Consider the following 17718-nt stretch of genomic DNA (forward strand, 5'->3'; position numbering starts at 1 on the left):
TTTATCCTCAATATTATTAATATTAAAGCATTTACTGTGTGGTTGGTCATTTTTAATCATTTATTTTTTTACTAAATTGTTAGTAATATTAAATTCACCGAGTTTTTTATGTCTACCGGTTTTGAGACGGTAGACATAAAAATCTCTGTGAGTGGTTATATACTAATATTACTAACAATATTGTAAAAAAAATGTTTTACTCAAGATACGGTTTAGAAGCTGAAAGAAGTAAAAGTAATCGCGGAGCAGGGGTTGTTCGTATATGATTTATAAAGATCTATACAAACAAACCAACCCCTGAGTCAGTTATGTCTTCTATGAAATGTCCCGGGTTTAATGCCGCTGTCTGTTTGAATACAGAACGGCAGTTTTATGGACCATTTCATAAGAAATACTGGAAGTTGAATAAGGTTGTCCAATTGGAGGCTGTAAATTAGTTCGATTTCAATATCCCAGTGCCTTCCCGGCATCCCAGATTGCTCGAAAGTTAAATGGCAATTTTTAGTGCCGTTCAATTATTGCCCCGCACAAAGTTGGGGTGAAATACGGCTTTCGTCTGACGCAAATTGAGACTCAACTTTGCAAAGACGTTCATTAAAAAGAAAGTATTTCAAATTCACAATGTTCGACATTATTTAGGGCCATCGAAAAATTTAATAAAACCGAATTTTATAATAACGGTTTCCTTTTTAATTGGATAGAGATTCAACTTAATTTTATTCAAAAAAACTCATTTTGCCGGTCGTCGTTCTCGCTTTTTTTGGCTGAGCCAGTAAAAATGTCAATGAATGGCACATGGTGTGTAAAATCGATTATTTTCCCTTTATTAAATCAAAACAGAAATTTGTGATATAAAAATTGTATTTAATAATACTTTAATCCATTTTCGTACTTTTCATTAATGATACCTTCAGTAAACAAACTGTTTTTAAAAAACGTATGCGTAATATATATAATAATGTATATTTTACATTTAAATGTCTTTATACACACAACATTTTGAGTGTGTCCAAATGTGTTCACAAATCTGGATTCTATCCACATTTTGTTACATTTTGACATCTCATCACACATGAAGAAAACTATGGAAATCTGGGTATTTACAAGACAAATGACCTAACAAAGGCTGGTTAAGTGATCACATTACACACGTACAACATTCATCAATTTTACCCATGATTGACAACCATAATTAGACCAGTTATTTTATGTACAACTTTATTCCATTGAAGAACTTATAAAGTGTATTTTAAATGATAAATTCGGGATTGTATCTAAATTAAAGTTATTAAAATATATACTTTATACTTCTGTAATAACATAATATTGTTATTATTATTTTTATAATAGCGGCTGTGAAAGCATTTTTGACTGACTGAATAATGATTTTGGTAGTATTCTAACGTTAATCTTTCTTTTATTATAATTGCAACTATTAAGTTATTTTCACTTTTTATTATTTGTATTTTTATTGGAAAACCAACAGAATATTTAACAAAAATAACATTCCAATTACAGGTTTTCACTTAAGTAATCTAAAAATAAAAATTAACTGTCAAGTACATAAAAGTATAACTATATTATAAACTTACATTACATGTTTTTATCAAATAATAGAAATTTTCTTTATCAACTAGTCAAATAGACATCAACAATATTTCTCTTAAAAGTATTAAAGGAAACATTATTGATGTCTTTTCCATTAAGCATTACATTGCACATATTGCAGGCTCGATTTAAAAATTAATTTTGATAGGATTTTAAGAATTTAAAATATTTTTTTGCTTCTGGTGCTGATGCTCCCGGGACTCTAAAATTGATGAGTGATAAAAGCTCTGGGCAATCTACATAATTATTAAAAAATTTATACCGGAAAATAAGGTCAGCAGTGTTCCTACGTTTTATGAGCTTGGGTAAATTCATAAATTCATTTCTTGAAGCCATCCGTCTAAAATTAATATATATTTTTTGTAACGATTCTGTGTTACATACCCAATAAGGCAAAGGTCGAAAACCATTTTTATAAATTCAATTAGAAAATATATTTAAAACGCTTGTTTTAAATTTATTTACAAAGTTGTACGTTGTAAAATATTTCTTGAATTTTCCAATAAATCAGGTTTGTTTTGCCATTTTATTATATTCTAGAATTATTCCAAAATCACAACCTTAATGTCCTTGCAATTAATAAGTCTCCTCAATTCAGACCAGCGTGTTTTTCATCCTTCCTGCAGCATTTTAGTGAAAAATTGTTCATTGTTGACGGTTTAAAATATTCATTCAATGACTTGCCAAAAAGTGTAACCTACCCAAGTAACTTTTGATCTCCCCATCCTCCAGAAACTATTCGTGGGTTACGCCGAAAACTTTACTTTTAAACAAAAACGTGACTTTTTACATTATCGGTATATTTATTCAGCTAATAATATTCTCGTGAATATAAAATTGCGTTTCAACATTTTGAGTGTGTCAAAATATTTGTTCATATATCAGGATTATCTCCAATTATATGAGTTATTTTTTTAATTATTTTTATTGATTCAAACACTTTGTTTCGAATTTGAAGTATAAATATATATAGAGGTTCCAAGAAATGTAGTGTAGTTGTCAATCGTGGATAGAATTGGTGAATGTTACACGTGTGTAACGTGATCACTAAAATTAGTCCATGACGATCGTTAGCCTTATAAATAACCAGACTGCCATATCCTGCTTCATCTATGTTGAGATGTCAAAAAACAATATAAAATTATGTTCATTTTATTTTCAAATATTATTAAGTTAATTATTCATTTCACTTATTCTTCTTACTCCTGTCCGCATCCAATGGTGCATATGACAATGCAACCCATAGTTGCCGTGTAATATTGATCGTATTTATTTATTTGTAGAACTCCATTTTAATTTATGTTTTAATTTTTAAATCGAACAGATTTTTTGAGTCTACTAAGTTGTATTTTATTAACAAAAACACATAAAAAATTAATATTGTGATAATTTTTTCGCCTAGTTATGGCATTTTCAAACGAATTTCGTTCGTTATCTAAACGTAATGTGAATGTCATATGGTATCTAAATGCTCTAACCATTACACTACGTAGGCAGATTTATGCTAATGAAATACGATATAAATAATACATATGAGATTTTATCTCTTCTGTATTTAAAAAAATATCTTTATTCCGCCCGTTTTTTTAATTATTTTATTTTTTAGAGTTTCTTGAATAAAAGAGAAATAACTTTTTTTTAAAAGAGTGTTGTGAAACATAATAAAAATAATGAACACATCATCCTTTTTATTGTTTCATTTTCCCGTCCCTCCTAAAATACAGAATTATGACTTTCATTAATTTATGGGAACAACAATTTTTGAAATAATTTAGTTACTCATCCTACAAATATTAAATTTTTGTTTATTTCTTCTTACTTGTTAATACAAGCAGGATCCAATCACCTTAAAAGGCTGTATACGCTACAAACCTTACCATTTTTACTATTATTTGTCATCTTTTGGTTGGCTTCATGATTTGTGATATTATCACTGTATGAAAATAAGCCACTAATCATAACTTCTAGAATAGTGTACATACTTTATTCTAGAAATTTATTTATTTGTTCGCCTTATTGTGTAGTGAAGGTCTCTGATGAGGGTGAGGAGTGGAAGAAAAAACTTCTTTTTATTTTCTTAAAACCACGAAAGTAATTAAGACCAATTAATTGGGCTTAATTATTGTACATCATTTGTTTTCATATCAACAGATAAAATAGACGATAAAACCTTTGTTTTTCTAATTGTGAAATACATATTAACAATACACCGTGAACCCATGTATGTATATTCAAATTTTGTCAAATTCAAGTAGGTACTTCATCCTCGTGGGAACAGTTAACAATTGAATTAAGGGTCTGTGGAATAATAATTTACATCAGTCCCTCGTCGGTTACGGGTCAGATTTGTTTTCAAAAAGAAGGACTTTGATTTATTTCAAACGTAAAACATCCCTTTGAAAGTAATCACTTCTGATTACAAATGGGACAAAGAATGAATAATAATTACACGGAAAGGGATTGGATTGATTTTAACCCGTCAGCTCCCATTGCTAAGTAAATATGTTCATTTGTTAGAAAAATGTTTAGTAAACTTTATAAAAAAAACAAATTTGCTTTTCATATTATTTATTGACATCCCATCAAAGATACAGAAGAATATGGAAGTCTAGGCATTTACGGTGCCATGGACCGTCATAGGCTGGTTTAAGTGATCACTTTACACACGTGAAACAATCACCAATTCTACCCATGATTGACAACTACACTACTCAAATTGTTGGTAGTTCTATTGACTTATTGGAGATGTCAAAATATAAAAATTATTTTTAGTTGTTAAATAAACAATGTTGTGAACAAGGAATTAGACACACCCACAAAAGTTGTGAATATAAAAAAAAACTGATCAAACTAAAAGCTCCAAGTCTCCCAGTATGTAAAATAATCCAGTAAAGATTTTTCATACATCTAACAAGAAGGATCTCTGCTAAATAAAAGCTCTCAACCAAAGATGCCTCGCGTGAACTCAATCATGAAGCCTCATTAGATTTATGATAAATGCATGAGTTCCAAAAATTTGAGTAGCGCGTTTGTCAATCATGGGTAGAATGGTAAATGTTACACATGTGTAAAGTGATCACACGTTGCAAGCTTACTTAACACACGTATGAAAAAACGTGTCAATTATACCATACATAAATGAGTAAAATTTAGTAGTGTTACTGAATCATGGGTTGAATGGTTAATGTAACACATTTATAAATTTATCACTAAACCAGCCTATAACAGGTCATAATCCGTGTAAATACCTAGACTTTCATATTCTTCTTCATCTATATTGAGATGTTAAAATGTGAAATAAGAAGCTCTAAAAGTTAGCTTAAAACAAAGTAAGCTCAAAGACAAGTTTCAATTTAAATGCAAATTTACATTTCTAAAGGAGACATCAGGAAGTAACAGGTTAAATACGAAAAATACCTTGTATCTCGATACTAAGCTAAATGCTTTCAACCATCTCTTGTTGCAAACGTAATGGAGCACGAAACGCTTAATTATAATTTTTTCTCTACTTTTCTTCCTCCCTTTCCGCTCTGACAGAAAATACTCATTAATAATACTGGTTTCTTTAGTCTATCTTTTAGAAACAAATAAAAATTAAGCTTTTTTTATCGATACCTCAATTTAGATGAAGAAGAATATCAAATTGTAGAAGAAGAATATTGATTTTTAATCAATGTTTTACTTAGTAAATACCACTATTTCTTAAAATCTACTGTGACACGTGTTTCGATGCATTCCGCATCATTTTCAAACACCAAGTAAAACATTGATTAAAAATGGATAGATTTTACCACAAAAACCACCGAATCAATTAATAAAGAACATAAAGTCTGGATGGACAGGGCTGACGACTTGCCATAGGTCAAGTGATCACTTTTTAAACTGAATGACATTCACCATTATTACTCATGATTGACTATTCAAATTTGACACTGCTTATATTTTTTAAATAATATTTAAGATTCATTTGAAAACTCTTACTAGTTTGAAATTAGTAAGTTTTTATAAGAAAAAACCTTCACGAAACGTATATATGTAAACTCTTACTAACTAGGAGACGCCTAAAATTACCATATAATTTTTTTTATGACAGTTATTTTTAAACTGGTTATTTTTGTTCACAATACTTTGAGTGTATTTTTGCTTTATTTATATCAAGCTACCGAGTTATTTATATGAAGGCTTTTTATTGAAACTTTTTAGTCAAGCAAAAATCTAGAATTTTTGCTTGACTAAAATCTAGAACACACTCAAAATACTATGAAACAGAATCTTAATCGAATCGCTGTCGTTTGATATCAACGGTTAATTTTAAACATAATCAAATAAAAACATTTTGGAATTCGTATGAATGAAATATTAACATACATGAATCAGATGGTGACGAAAAAGTCATTTTTAAGAAAAAAATAAAAATTTGATTTCTGGTATGTTGAGATTGTTTAAACATATGAAAATAATGAGTAGGTAGAGAACGGTAAAACAAGTTTTTAGGGAGATTTGTAGTGAAAAAAAAACATTATTTTTCTAAACTTATTATTTGATGTGGACAGAGTCAGAATAATTGATGGGTAATCTGAGAAGATGTATCAATGTAGAAAAGGCAAATAATGTATCTACATAGAGTGGTGTGACGTTTTTAACCCTTCTACCTACCTCTGCTTAAAAACAAATAATTTTGGATTTTTTTCAATTCAATTAAATTTAATATTTCCCCAACAAGTTTTTTGCCATTTAATAGACAAGAAAGTATAATGTTGGATTATTTCAGAGTACGAGTACCTATCTCAAAAGTCATAATTCCTCATTTTTGACAGTTTAACATAGTCTAGTCACATTTTCGGGATTTCAATTACAATATAAATTAATATTAATGGCGGTGAAAAAAGCTCAAACCTGCTCTCAAATTTTTGTATTCATGTTTATTCCATTCGAATTTATTCACATAAAATATATCATCCCCGTCAGGTTAGCCTACCTTATTTGTTATTATGATGATTGATCATTCCTGTCGAGCTATTACCCCGCATAATCTATCATGCTGCATATTTCAAGAAGAAAGCTATGTCAAGTCTCAGGATAATTCTTTCCTTCAGGCTTTCAGTATCGGATTGTGAATTTACATAAAATCTTACCTTAGAATCTTATCTAAACGATGACTGTTGTAATTTATATTTGCCATGAATCATAAATTACATTTTTTCATATGTGTGTATATATATATATATATATATATATATATATATATATATATATATATATATATATATATATATATATATATAAATTATATTTATATCGTAGTCGTACAGGAGAAATTGACCAACTAACATAACGTAAAATGTTCAGGAGGGCCATTTAAAAATAAATAATAATTGGCATAGTAGTGATCCTGTCTTTAAGAACAGCGTTCGTCAATGGTTGCTTCTCGTTGGAAGGGACAAGGTAGAAAGTGAATTAATTAAAGTCAAGGTGTAATTATTTTATTGTAAAACCTTTATACTTTCAATTGTAATTGTATCTATTGTATATGATGTATAAAATCTAGTTATAAATATATATATACACATATATATATATATATATATATATATATATATATATATATATATATATATATATATATATATATATATATATATATACATATATATATATATATATATATATATATATATATATATATATATATATATATATATATATATATATATATATATATATATATATATATATATATATATATATATATAACAAATATATATTTACATAATAAAAATTTTAAAAATGTATTTACAAAGTATTTCAGTTCAACACAGGCTATGCTTCTTTAGGCATGCAGTCATACATGAAGTAAGAATAAATATATGTTTCTATGAAATAAATCATTAAAAAAAATACCAATGCAGTTTGTCATTGTAACCAAGTCAATATATTATACTTCCAAGTTTAAAACACCTTCTACAATTTCATGAGTTCGATTCTCACTACATAATTACAAAATAAACTCAAGAAATACCCATTTTCAGTTGGTCTAGGTCTATCTGCTAACAAGCCTCCAAAATAGAGGATTTGTACAGTCCGTTCATATTTATTTTACCTCCGATTTATTTACATTCATGTTTATTTTATTTTATTTTATTTGTATACATATTTAAACATGTTTATTTTATTTATGTTTATATTTATTTTACCTTTGATTTATATTTAGTTAGCTAATATAACAACTAGAGGTAAAATAACTGTAGATTCACGGTACGTTATTCTTTTTTTTAAATACCACTTATGAAATTACTAAAAAATCTTAATGTTTAAAGTTTCAAGAAGAATTTTCTTATTAATTCATTTTTATAAAATCCTCGTAATGTAAATGATCGTCGACTTCGACATAAGTAATTTATTTCATGTTTGGTTCATTCTATTCAGTGATCACCATAGCCATTTATGTTAGCCATTGAGTAAACAAAATTAAGGTATAGTTAGGAGCAAAAAAAATACAATTGTTAAAAGTTGAAATTTTTTACAATCTTACGAATCACAATTGTATTATACCTTTAAAAAACTGAGTAAAAAACATCACAAAATTATTTTCACTCCAGTTTTCCTTTTTTAATTACTGCCTTATTACTTCGATTTGTAACATAAAAATGATTGCTTTTTCTACGTTTAATTGCTGTTTTATAATTGACAAAGCGATTAAGAGTAAAAAAAGAATATTCAAGTATATATCGACTTTTATCTGATCACATTATTGATTTGTCATTAGAATTTTCATGAAACATTTGTATTTGGATTAGTTACTTTAATAATACATTTTGAAATGTTAATGACGAATTGTTATTCCTAACGTATTTGTATTGAGAATCGGATTAAATATTAACATCCAGATGTCTATATAATTACAAACCTGAGGATTAATACTCAAATTGAAATTTCTGTATTTAGATTGTATATGTAAAAGAATATTTAGTCATACGAATAAAGTATAACAATGTACATAAGTGTCCGTTATTTTCATGTAACTTTATAAATAAAATTTTGAAAATTCTCCTTAGTTGCCTTGGAAATTTGATTCAACATTGCATTAGAATTCGTATGTTTTTATTCATCTAAATATGATATAGCATACATATATATACGCACAAATGTTCTTTTGTCTATTATCCTAAATCGATTACATTGAAATTTTAACAATATTTTGATATTTAGTAACAATAAAAAGCCTTTTTCATCTCACCATAGATGTCTATTGTAAAATTCTAGTGACTTCAAGCAGTGTGTTATGAATTTGAACGATATATGTATAAGTTACAAAAAAATGAGTAGCGTGGTTTTCAATCAGGGGTAGAATTGGTGAATTTTACACGTATGTAAAGTGATCACTTAAACCAGCCTATAACTGTCGTACGTCCCATAAATGTTAAGACTTCCATATTATTCTTCATCTTTGTTGAGATATCAAAAAATAATAAATGAAAATTTGACAAACCAGTGACATGTTATATGCCCGTAACAGGCAAAAACTTTTTTTTCTCACAACTGACCTTGATTGCATTGTGATTTCATAGATAATTAATATATAAATTGATTCACGAGCATTTAAAATTTAAGCATTTTAGAAATTGTAATTTTGTTTTTTTTTTTTATTATTCTGAGCCATAGCAACGCGCTGCTCAGGTATGGCTAGTAGACAATTGTTAAATAACTCGTTGATTATATTGAGTACAGTACAATTTTATTATTCCACATAAATGACTATACACAACAGTGCCTAGAGCATAAAATATTTATAAAATTGATGTAATTATTATACATACTTAATTTGTAAGGGATATATTTTTCCCTTATCAATTACATATGTTTGCTTTATATAACGTTGGTTCTTTGTCATTAGAGACACCTTTTAATATGAGTAATTATAGTGAGTGGTCGTAAAAATTATACAAATGTGCCTATAGTTTTTTTTCCGTTCTACTAACCAAGAAAATATGTATTTTTTATTGAAATATAGTATTCATCATAATTATCATCTTTTAAGCCTTGTTACTTATGTATCCAAATGTGCGTAGGAACTATATTGATTGAACGCAGTGTTGTCTTGATCGTTAAAATACGTTGCCCTGCGTCCAGGGTAATATTTTAAAAAAATATTTCATGAACATAGCGATCTAAAGGGGAGAAAATTATTTTAAATTGGTTTGAAATTAATGATTACCTTATATTTGGAATTTTTGCTTATTATTTCGATTCACAATACACGTTCCCACCACAACCCGACTAAATTATTAACCATTTTTTTTTATAAATAATCTAAATCAAAGTAAATGAAGTTAATCTTTGTTATTGTTCAAGGTTCTACTATTATTTATAATAACGCTGAACTAATCGAAAATTTTAACTAACAATAATTATATTTTTTTATTGTATCGGAAATTGAATTATTCACCCCACACAAAATATATAAAAAAAATAATGTGGTACACTCGTCTAAGAGAACGCACGTTGCATTTAGTCTACTTTCATCCTTATTTTGCCAACTCCACGCTTCACTTCCATTTATTAGGATTAGAACCAGGACTTCATTGCGCACTGCCAGTTTAAAATTTGATTATGTAGTAAAAATACCCTTTCTGATCAGAATCTTCCAATAAGATTGGACATCCATATTAAATGTCAAACGGACCTACGTCATATTCTAACGCCGAACTTCTGGGTCTCAGTTAACCCTCGGTATCAGTTTGTCAAGCGACCGTGAATGAGGGGGGTGAAACGGGGCAAAACGCTTGGCTTAACCCTTCCCTTACGGTGCTGAAATCTTCCGCATGCACCAGTGAAATGTATTTTGTACACCATATGAAAATGGGATTTAAAAACGGGAAAAATGTTAATATTCCTAAATGTTGCTTTTATTGAGCAAAGTTGAATTATTTTTTTAATGTTAGCTAAATACCTGAAAATGAAAAAAAAATTCATCGCCAGTAGCCACCATAGCAAGCGTAGCGACACAACCACCCTTAACAATGACTTGTGCGCAACTAAAATGAGATCGTCGGAAACAGTATGAAGCCGCATGCGTATGTACGTAAAGTGCGGCACACACGCATACTCTGGGAAACGTTTGTGTATTGGTGATTCTATCCCCGATTTTTATACAATTGATTTATTTCAGTCGCTGCAAATGAATAACTTTATATTATTATACTTTTATTTTATTTATTGTTTCGGCATTCACTTTGTGGTATGACATGATGAAATTGTAAAACAAAAACACTTTTTTACCATTTGAGTTTATTTTATTATGACGACAAGTCTTGGAAGAAGCTAAGCTCCCATCTATATGACTAAATGTTAACTGATTATAAACAAGATTACATTTAGACCTGAAGATGGAAGCATAGCTTCTGAAACTATCCATAATAATAAAATAAACTCTAGTGGTAAAAAACATGTGTTTTTCTTTACATTACATAAGTATTACGGAGGAATACAATAATTCAGAGCCCGTATCTATGAAATTTTATATTGATATTCTCATTTTTAAAGTCTAGTTGTAGTAAATACATATCACCGGGATGTCAAGGTTAATCTCGACTGTAGGGGCATCCCGGCGGGGTGTCGGTCCGAAGTAACCCCCCGCCTCTCGAGGGTTGAGGATCTTATTATGAGACCCTCTCAGCCGAGTGGGAGACCCCTAATGACCATCTCAGTAACACGCGTTGTACAATGTCTGCTAGTTTAGTCAATTTAACGCTTTATCTTATTGTTTTCACCACCGGAATGACGCAACTGCTTTAGAGGCATTTCGAGAATTTGGTTGATTCATTTATTTTCTTCCCCTTAAGTTATGTTATGTTAGTTCTTAAGTTTGATTTTTGTGAAATTCTGTAATGGGAGAATTTTACGTGTTTGAATATGAAAAATGAAACAGTAAGATAGTTACATTTTGAGTGTGTTCAAATACTTGTTCACAAATCTGGATTATCTCCAATTATACGAGTTATTTTTCATATTATTTTTGAAAATGGAAAGAGTTTCTGCTCAATAAAAGCGACTTTTATCTCACCAATATATGTCTATAATTAAATTCTAGTGATTCAAGGGCTATGTTTCAAAATTGAATCAAATATATGGAAGTTCCAAGTTTGAGTATTGTGGTTGTCATACATGGGTAGCGTTGGTGTATGTTACACGTGAGTAAAGTAATCAATTAAACCAGCCTTTGACGGTCGTAAGCCACGTAAATGCCCAGATCTCAATATTCTACTTCATCTATGTTGAGATGTCAAAAAATAATATGTATGATGTAATAATAGTTTATTGTCGAAGATATATTTATTCCCGCTAGCTAAGAGAGAGTGACAGAAATATAGGACTTTAAACGTGAATTCTAGCCATAAATATAGCTATTCAAGGCTAGAATTCACGTTTAAAGTCCTATGCACTAACACTTTACCGTCCTACGTATCATTGTATCCCTATAATGCCTATCCAGCTGATATAAAGTACTGGGCGTCACTTTATAGGCCAAACAAAAACCATCGATAAATATATAATACTATACAATTTCAACAAATTTTCAAATATTTAGTAGTTAAATTATGCCCACAACATGTAAATCTTAAAATAAAAATAAAAGAAAAGAAAAAAACTAGTATACCTACCATTAAAAAAAAACACTAAACCATGGGTGTAAGTTCCTCTCCAAGCAGAAGAGCTCGGTCTCTTTTTTGAAGAGGCACATCGAAACTAAAATTAAAAATTTGCCATGTGTTCTTTTGAAATTAAGTCTTAACTGCCAAGGCCATGGAAACCCCTCCAATAACCAAGGGGTCTGTATGGGCCCAAGTGTAAAGTATTATATTTTTATATTATTTTGAGAAATAAAAAGACTTTTTATTTGTGTATATACTCACATATGTGAATGGATCAAAACATAAAGTCTTTTTATTTCTCAAAATAATATCATATGATCCACAAATTTAATGCTTTCAATATTCAAAACATATTATAATATTGATTATTCCTCGACTACTGTTTATTTTTTTGGGCTGGCAACACTTATTTTGTAACACTGACAATACTGCTTGATACCAGTTTACATTTATGCAGTTATTTCAAATTTTAAATATTTTTTCCCTAGCGATAAAAAAATGGAAATTAGAAAAAAAATCCTGGGCAGTTAAAAATTTCTTTCTATTATGGACCCTAGGGGCAGTCGTTGGTTAATTAGTTCTTTTCAACGCAACTAAAATGCACCGTTGTTTCAGCTGCAGTAAGGGCATGCGTCCCTGGGCGGCACTGGTGCTATGGGCGGTTCTATGGACGGGCGGTGCACTCGCACAATGGCCATGTCCTTTCAACTCCCTGTGCTGGTGCCGCCCTGGTCAGATCTCCTGCGTGGCTGTACCACTACACAAGCTGCCAGGTAAATCAACCACACCTCATATAATTATATTTTATAGAGAACACACAAATTACACAATTAAGATACAATCGTAGTATGCACAGTGAAACTGTAGGTTAACTACAATTTTTCAGAAAAAGTCATGATTAAAGGGTCGTTTTACCGATTATAGACAAAAAATAATTCACAAAATTTTGATTGTGTCCAAATACTTGTTCACAAAATCTGGATTATCTCCAATTACAGGAGTTATTTTCATATTATTTTTTGACATCTCATCAAAGATTAAGAGTTTAATTAAGAGTTTCTGCTGAGTAAAAAGCTTCTTTACATCTCACCAATAGATGTCTCTAGTGAAGTTCTAGTGATTCAAGAACAAGGTTTCTAAATTGGTTCATTTATATAAAACATCCAAGAATTTGAGTAGTGTGGTTGTCAATAATGGGTAGAATTGGTGAATGTTACACGCGTGTAAAGTGATCACTCAAACTAGCCTATGACGGTCGTCAGCCCCGTAAATGACCAGACTTCCATATTCTTCTTCATCTTTGATGAGATGTCAAAAAAAATTGTTTAAATAATTATATTATGTTACAATCAAAATATTATTTTCCATGTATGTAAAAAGGTTTTTTCCTTCAAATTGGACGTTTTACAAAACAAATTGGACGTTATTTTATATTTTATAAAAAAGGTTTTAAAATATTTAAAGTTATACTCATGATACAAATTAGTATTGAAAATCTTGTCTGAAAACTTGAGTACACATCGCGCGGATGGGCTTTGACAGCGCGCCGCGCATACTTGGCAACTTGACGACTAAGGCAATTGATCGTGTTAAGAATAAAGAATGTGGGCAGTTATTCAGACTGACAGTATATGTAGTATTAATATGAATATATTTTTGAAATTCTTACTCAATTGTTATACACAATATAGTATCCAATTTTTTTTGTAAGGCGCCAAATTTTGTTTGTTAAACTTCGGAGTCAAAGTAAAGGTTTTAACATTAGAACAGGACATTAAGCTGTTGCAACAACTTTGTGATTTGCAAGGATTCTATTTAATTAAATTTTTTTACAGAACTGAGTAGTCCTGGACTTGTTCATTTAGAGGTAACGGGAACTGGACTTAGAGGGATAGAAAGTGGAGCTCTAGATGCACTGAGGCTTCAATCACTTGTACTGTCTGATAACCGTCTACAATCCCTTCCCGATCGAGCTTTGAAGTACGAATATATTTTTTTTCAAAATAAAATGAAAAGCATTTACCCAAAGCTTTTATTTTATCAAACAAAATATTTTTTTTCCAGTTCAATGGCACTAACATTGTCATCTTTAGACTTTGGATACAACGAATTTCCGGATATTCCATTTAACACTTTAAAAGACCTAAAGATTTTAAACTGGCTAAATTTACAAAAGTAAGTATTCATATTGTTGCAAATATATCGAATATTATTGTAAATATAACGATAAAATTAAGGACAAATCCTAATCAATTTTTATTTTTATTTACAGTAATAACATCGTAGATTTGGGTGGCGACTGGGCACATCTCAAAGATTCGCTAACGAGCCTTATTTTAACTGGAAACAGTATTTCTGAAATAATGCCCGACTCGCTACATCAGCTGAAGCATCTCAATAAGCTAGATTTGGATAAAAATAAAATCACCGCCATCGCAAAAATGTCTTTACCTCAAAACTTAAAGAACCTTAACTTGGCGGATAATCTTTTGAGCAAGTTCCCGATAGATTTATTTCCGAACCTTTTGCATTTGCAGACCTTAAATCTCAGGGGAAATCTCATACAGCGTATATCCCACGTCACATTAAGGAACCATAGAAACATGGATAAGCTAGAGCTGGGAGACAACGGGTTGCAAACGTGGCCTAGTAATTTATTTAATAACACCCTCATTGTCAGGCATCTGAGTCTTGAGCTTAACCAGTTAAGAATAATCCCCGCCAACGCTTTCAAAGGAATGCACACAGTGAAACTTGTCTTGGCGTATAATAAAATAGAGCATCTGGACGATGAAGCTTTCCACAGCTTGGAACATACTCTCGAACAACTGGATCTAGAGCACAACTACCTCTCGACCGTTCCTTCTGCAGTCATGAATCTCAAGAGACTTAAACACTTATACTTACCGTCCAATAAAATATCTAATATCCATTTTTTACCGCAGCATGTGAAAGTTTTATCTCTCAACGGGAACTTGCTAACTTCCATTCCGAAAGACGCTCTCCGAAACTGCAGTTTGACGCATCTCGATCTGGGATACAATCTGATATCCTACCTGGAGGAGGGAGACTTCGATCAGTGGGGTGACTCCGTTAAAACTTTGTACCTGCGAAGCAATAAAATCACGAGACTCGACGCGGGAGTGTTTTCTTCTTTGACGCAATTGAAAGAACTAAGTTTGAGCTTCAACGATATCCATTTCGTTCACCCGGAAGTTTTCGTGAACATGTCGCAAACGCTTAAAATCTTAGAGATGTCTCTCTCTATGTACCACGACGACTTTCCCGAAGAGGTATTACTTCATCTCGAGAGCTTGGAGTGGCTTGGATTAGATAATAACAATATTCAGTCGTTGTTCGTTCAATCATTGTTCCATTTACAGAAATTACAGTACCTTAATCTAGAATTTAATAGGATCACAAGTATTCCGGTTGGCTTTTTCGACGTTTATAAATTCGAAAATGTCAGAGAGGTTTATCTTTCTTACAATCTGTTAGAAATATTAGAGACGGAAACATTTCATTCCCTCCCAGAATTACAAATTTTGGATTTGACAGTGAATAGAATAAGAAATATTTCTACTAGTTCGTTTCGTGATATGCCAAAACTGATGCATATAGCATTATTCGATAACCTTGTGACTGATATTGGCGAGAACGCGTTCCGCGATCTCCCCAGTTTATTTAAGTTAGAATTACAGAAAAATCAACTTACCGAATTTTCGTTAAAGGTGTTTCATAACGTTACGGATATAGAAATACCGTTTCTTTTAAATATAAGTAGGAACCAAATTGTTTTGCTAGACGGCAGTGGCACTGAAATTTTTATTGATACGTTAGATACTGCGCACAATCGACTAGCCGATACACCTACATCATTTTTATCTAAAATCGCAAAGAGACTTAAAAGGTGTATCCTCTCCTATAACGAAATAGGAAATTTAGAAACTAATTCCTTCGAAAATTTAGACGTATTAGAAATATTAAATTTAGACCATAATTATATTAGCACAATACGAAGACGGGCGTTTTTAGGATTGAAACAATTACAAATATTAGATTTATCACATAATCGAATCGAACAATTATCTGTAGAACAATTTTCAAATTTAAACAATTTGAGGTTTTTAAATTTAAGACGAAATCATATAAGAACCTTACCTAGGGACGTATTTAAGAACACTATGCTAGAACATCTCGATTTAAGTATAAACGAATTTATCATTCTGCCGTCGATGGCTTTTTCGCAGGTCGGATTCACGTTGAGGTATTTAGACATAAGCCATAACAGTATCGGTAGTGTAGATACGACATTATTCCAGGAAACCCCGTTCCTCCTGAGCCTCGACTTGAGTGATAATAGATTAACTACTTTATCCGATAATATATTCAACAGTTTGGGGAATCTGCAGTACTTAGACATCAGTTCCAATTCCATCAGAGCAAACTTCAAAGAATTATTACATTACCTTCCAGTATTAAAATATTTGAGTCTCTCGAATGTGGGACTCAAGGTTTTCCCCTTTATACCTCTCCGAAACTTGACCTCACTTAATCTTACTTTCAATTTCATTGAGCATGCGAAGGAAATTGCCGTAAAGAATATGGGTGCATTGAGATATCTGTATTTGAAAGGAAACTCACTTACTTCCGTCCCTTCTCACATTTGGCAACACACGCCCAAATTAAAGATACTTGATTTATCGAAAAACCCGATTCAATCGCTGAACGAAAATAGCTTTCTCGGCTTAGAAAGGCTGGAAAACTTAGATATTCGCAATCTCCATAAGCTGAAACATTTCGACCCGGGAACGTTGTCAACGTTAAAAAGTTTAACGACCCTGCGGACAGAACTGAGACAAAATATTAAAGACCTGCATTTGGGGAATATTGTTTCTGAAGTAGAAGGCTTACAAGTCTTACAAATAAATATCAAAGAAGAATATCTCGAATTTCAATTAAACGGGGTGTTTGTGCCGAAGCTCAAGGAATTAATAATATCTGGCGAAGACTTGGTGAAGATATCTGTCGGAGCTTTCGAAGGGGCCGAAAGGTTATACGAGCTAAGTGTCGCTATTCGAGACACATCAATTAAAGAGCTGCCGGCGGGGTTCCTCGAGGACTTGGGACAAGTGTCGCAACTAGCTCTCGACCTTAGTAGAAACCAACTCGAGTCACTGAGTCCGGCCACATTCTACCCAAACTCGTCGACCTGGGAGAAACTAGCCACAAAACTGATCTCAGGTAAGATCATTTGAATTCGTTAGAAGATGTATTAAATGTTAAATAAAACACTGATTTTTTGAGTCTGCTAAGTTGTATTTTATTGTTAAAAAAACATAAAATTAAATTTTGTGACAATTGTTTTGCCTGGGTATGGCATTTTCAAAGTGACATTCGTTTGAAAATGCCATAACTAGGTGAAACAATTTTCACAAAATAGTTTTTTATGTTTATT

General features: G+C 31.0%; 1 protein-coding gene across 1 annotated transcript in view; it reads left to right on the forward strand.

Moving 5' to 3' along the window:
- Positions 1-17592, forward strand: part of LOC148303722 (uncharacterized) — a 23627-nt gene extending 6035 nt beyond the window's left edge. The window contains exons 2-5 of the mRNA XM_088269478.1: positions 12876-13033; positions 14096-14240; positions 14325-14435; positions 14533-17592. Coding sequence (XP_088125604.1) covers positions 12889-13033; positions 14096-14240; positions 14325-14435; positions 14533-17518 — 3387 coding nt within the window. The 5' untranslated portion in view covers positions 12876-12888 and the 3' untranslated portion in view covers positions 17519-17592. The remainder of the gene's footprint in view (positions 1-12875; positions 13034-14095; positions 14241-14324; positions 14436-14532) is intronic.
- The last annotated feature ends 126 nt before the right edge of the window (positions 17593-17718 follow it).

This window comes from Brachycentrus maculatus, unplaced genomic scaffold, assembly GCF_059751285.1.
Source record: "Brachycentrus maculatus isolate JH-2025_06_01 unplaced genomic scaffold, ASM5975128v1 h1tg000353l, whole genome shotgun sequence".
Classification (NCBI taxonomy): Eukaryota; Metazoa; Arthropoda; class Insecta; order Trichoptera; family Brachycentridae; genus Brachycentrus; species Brachycentrus maculatus.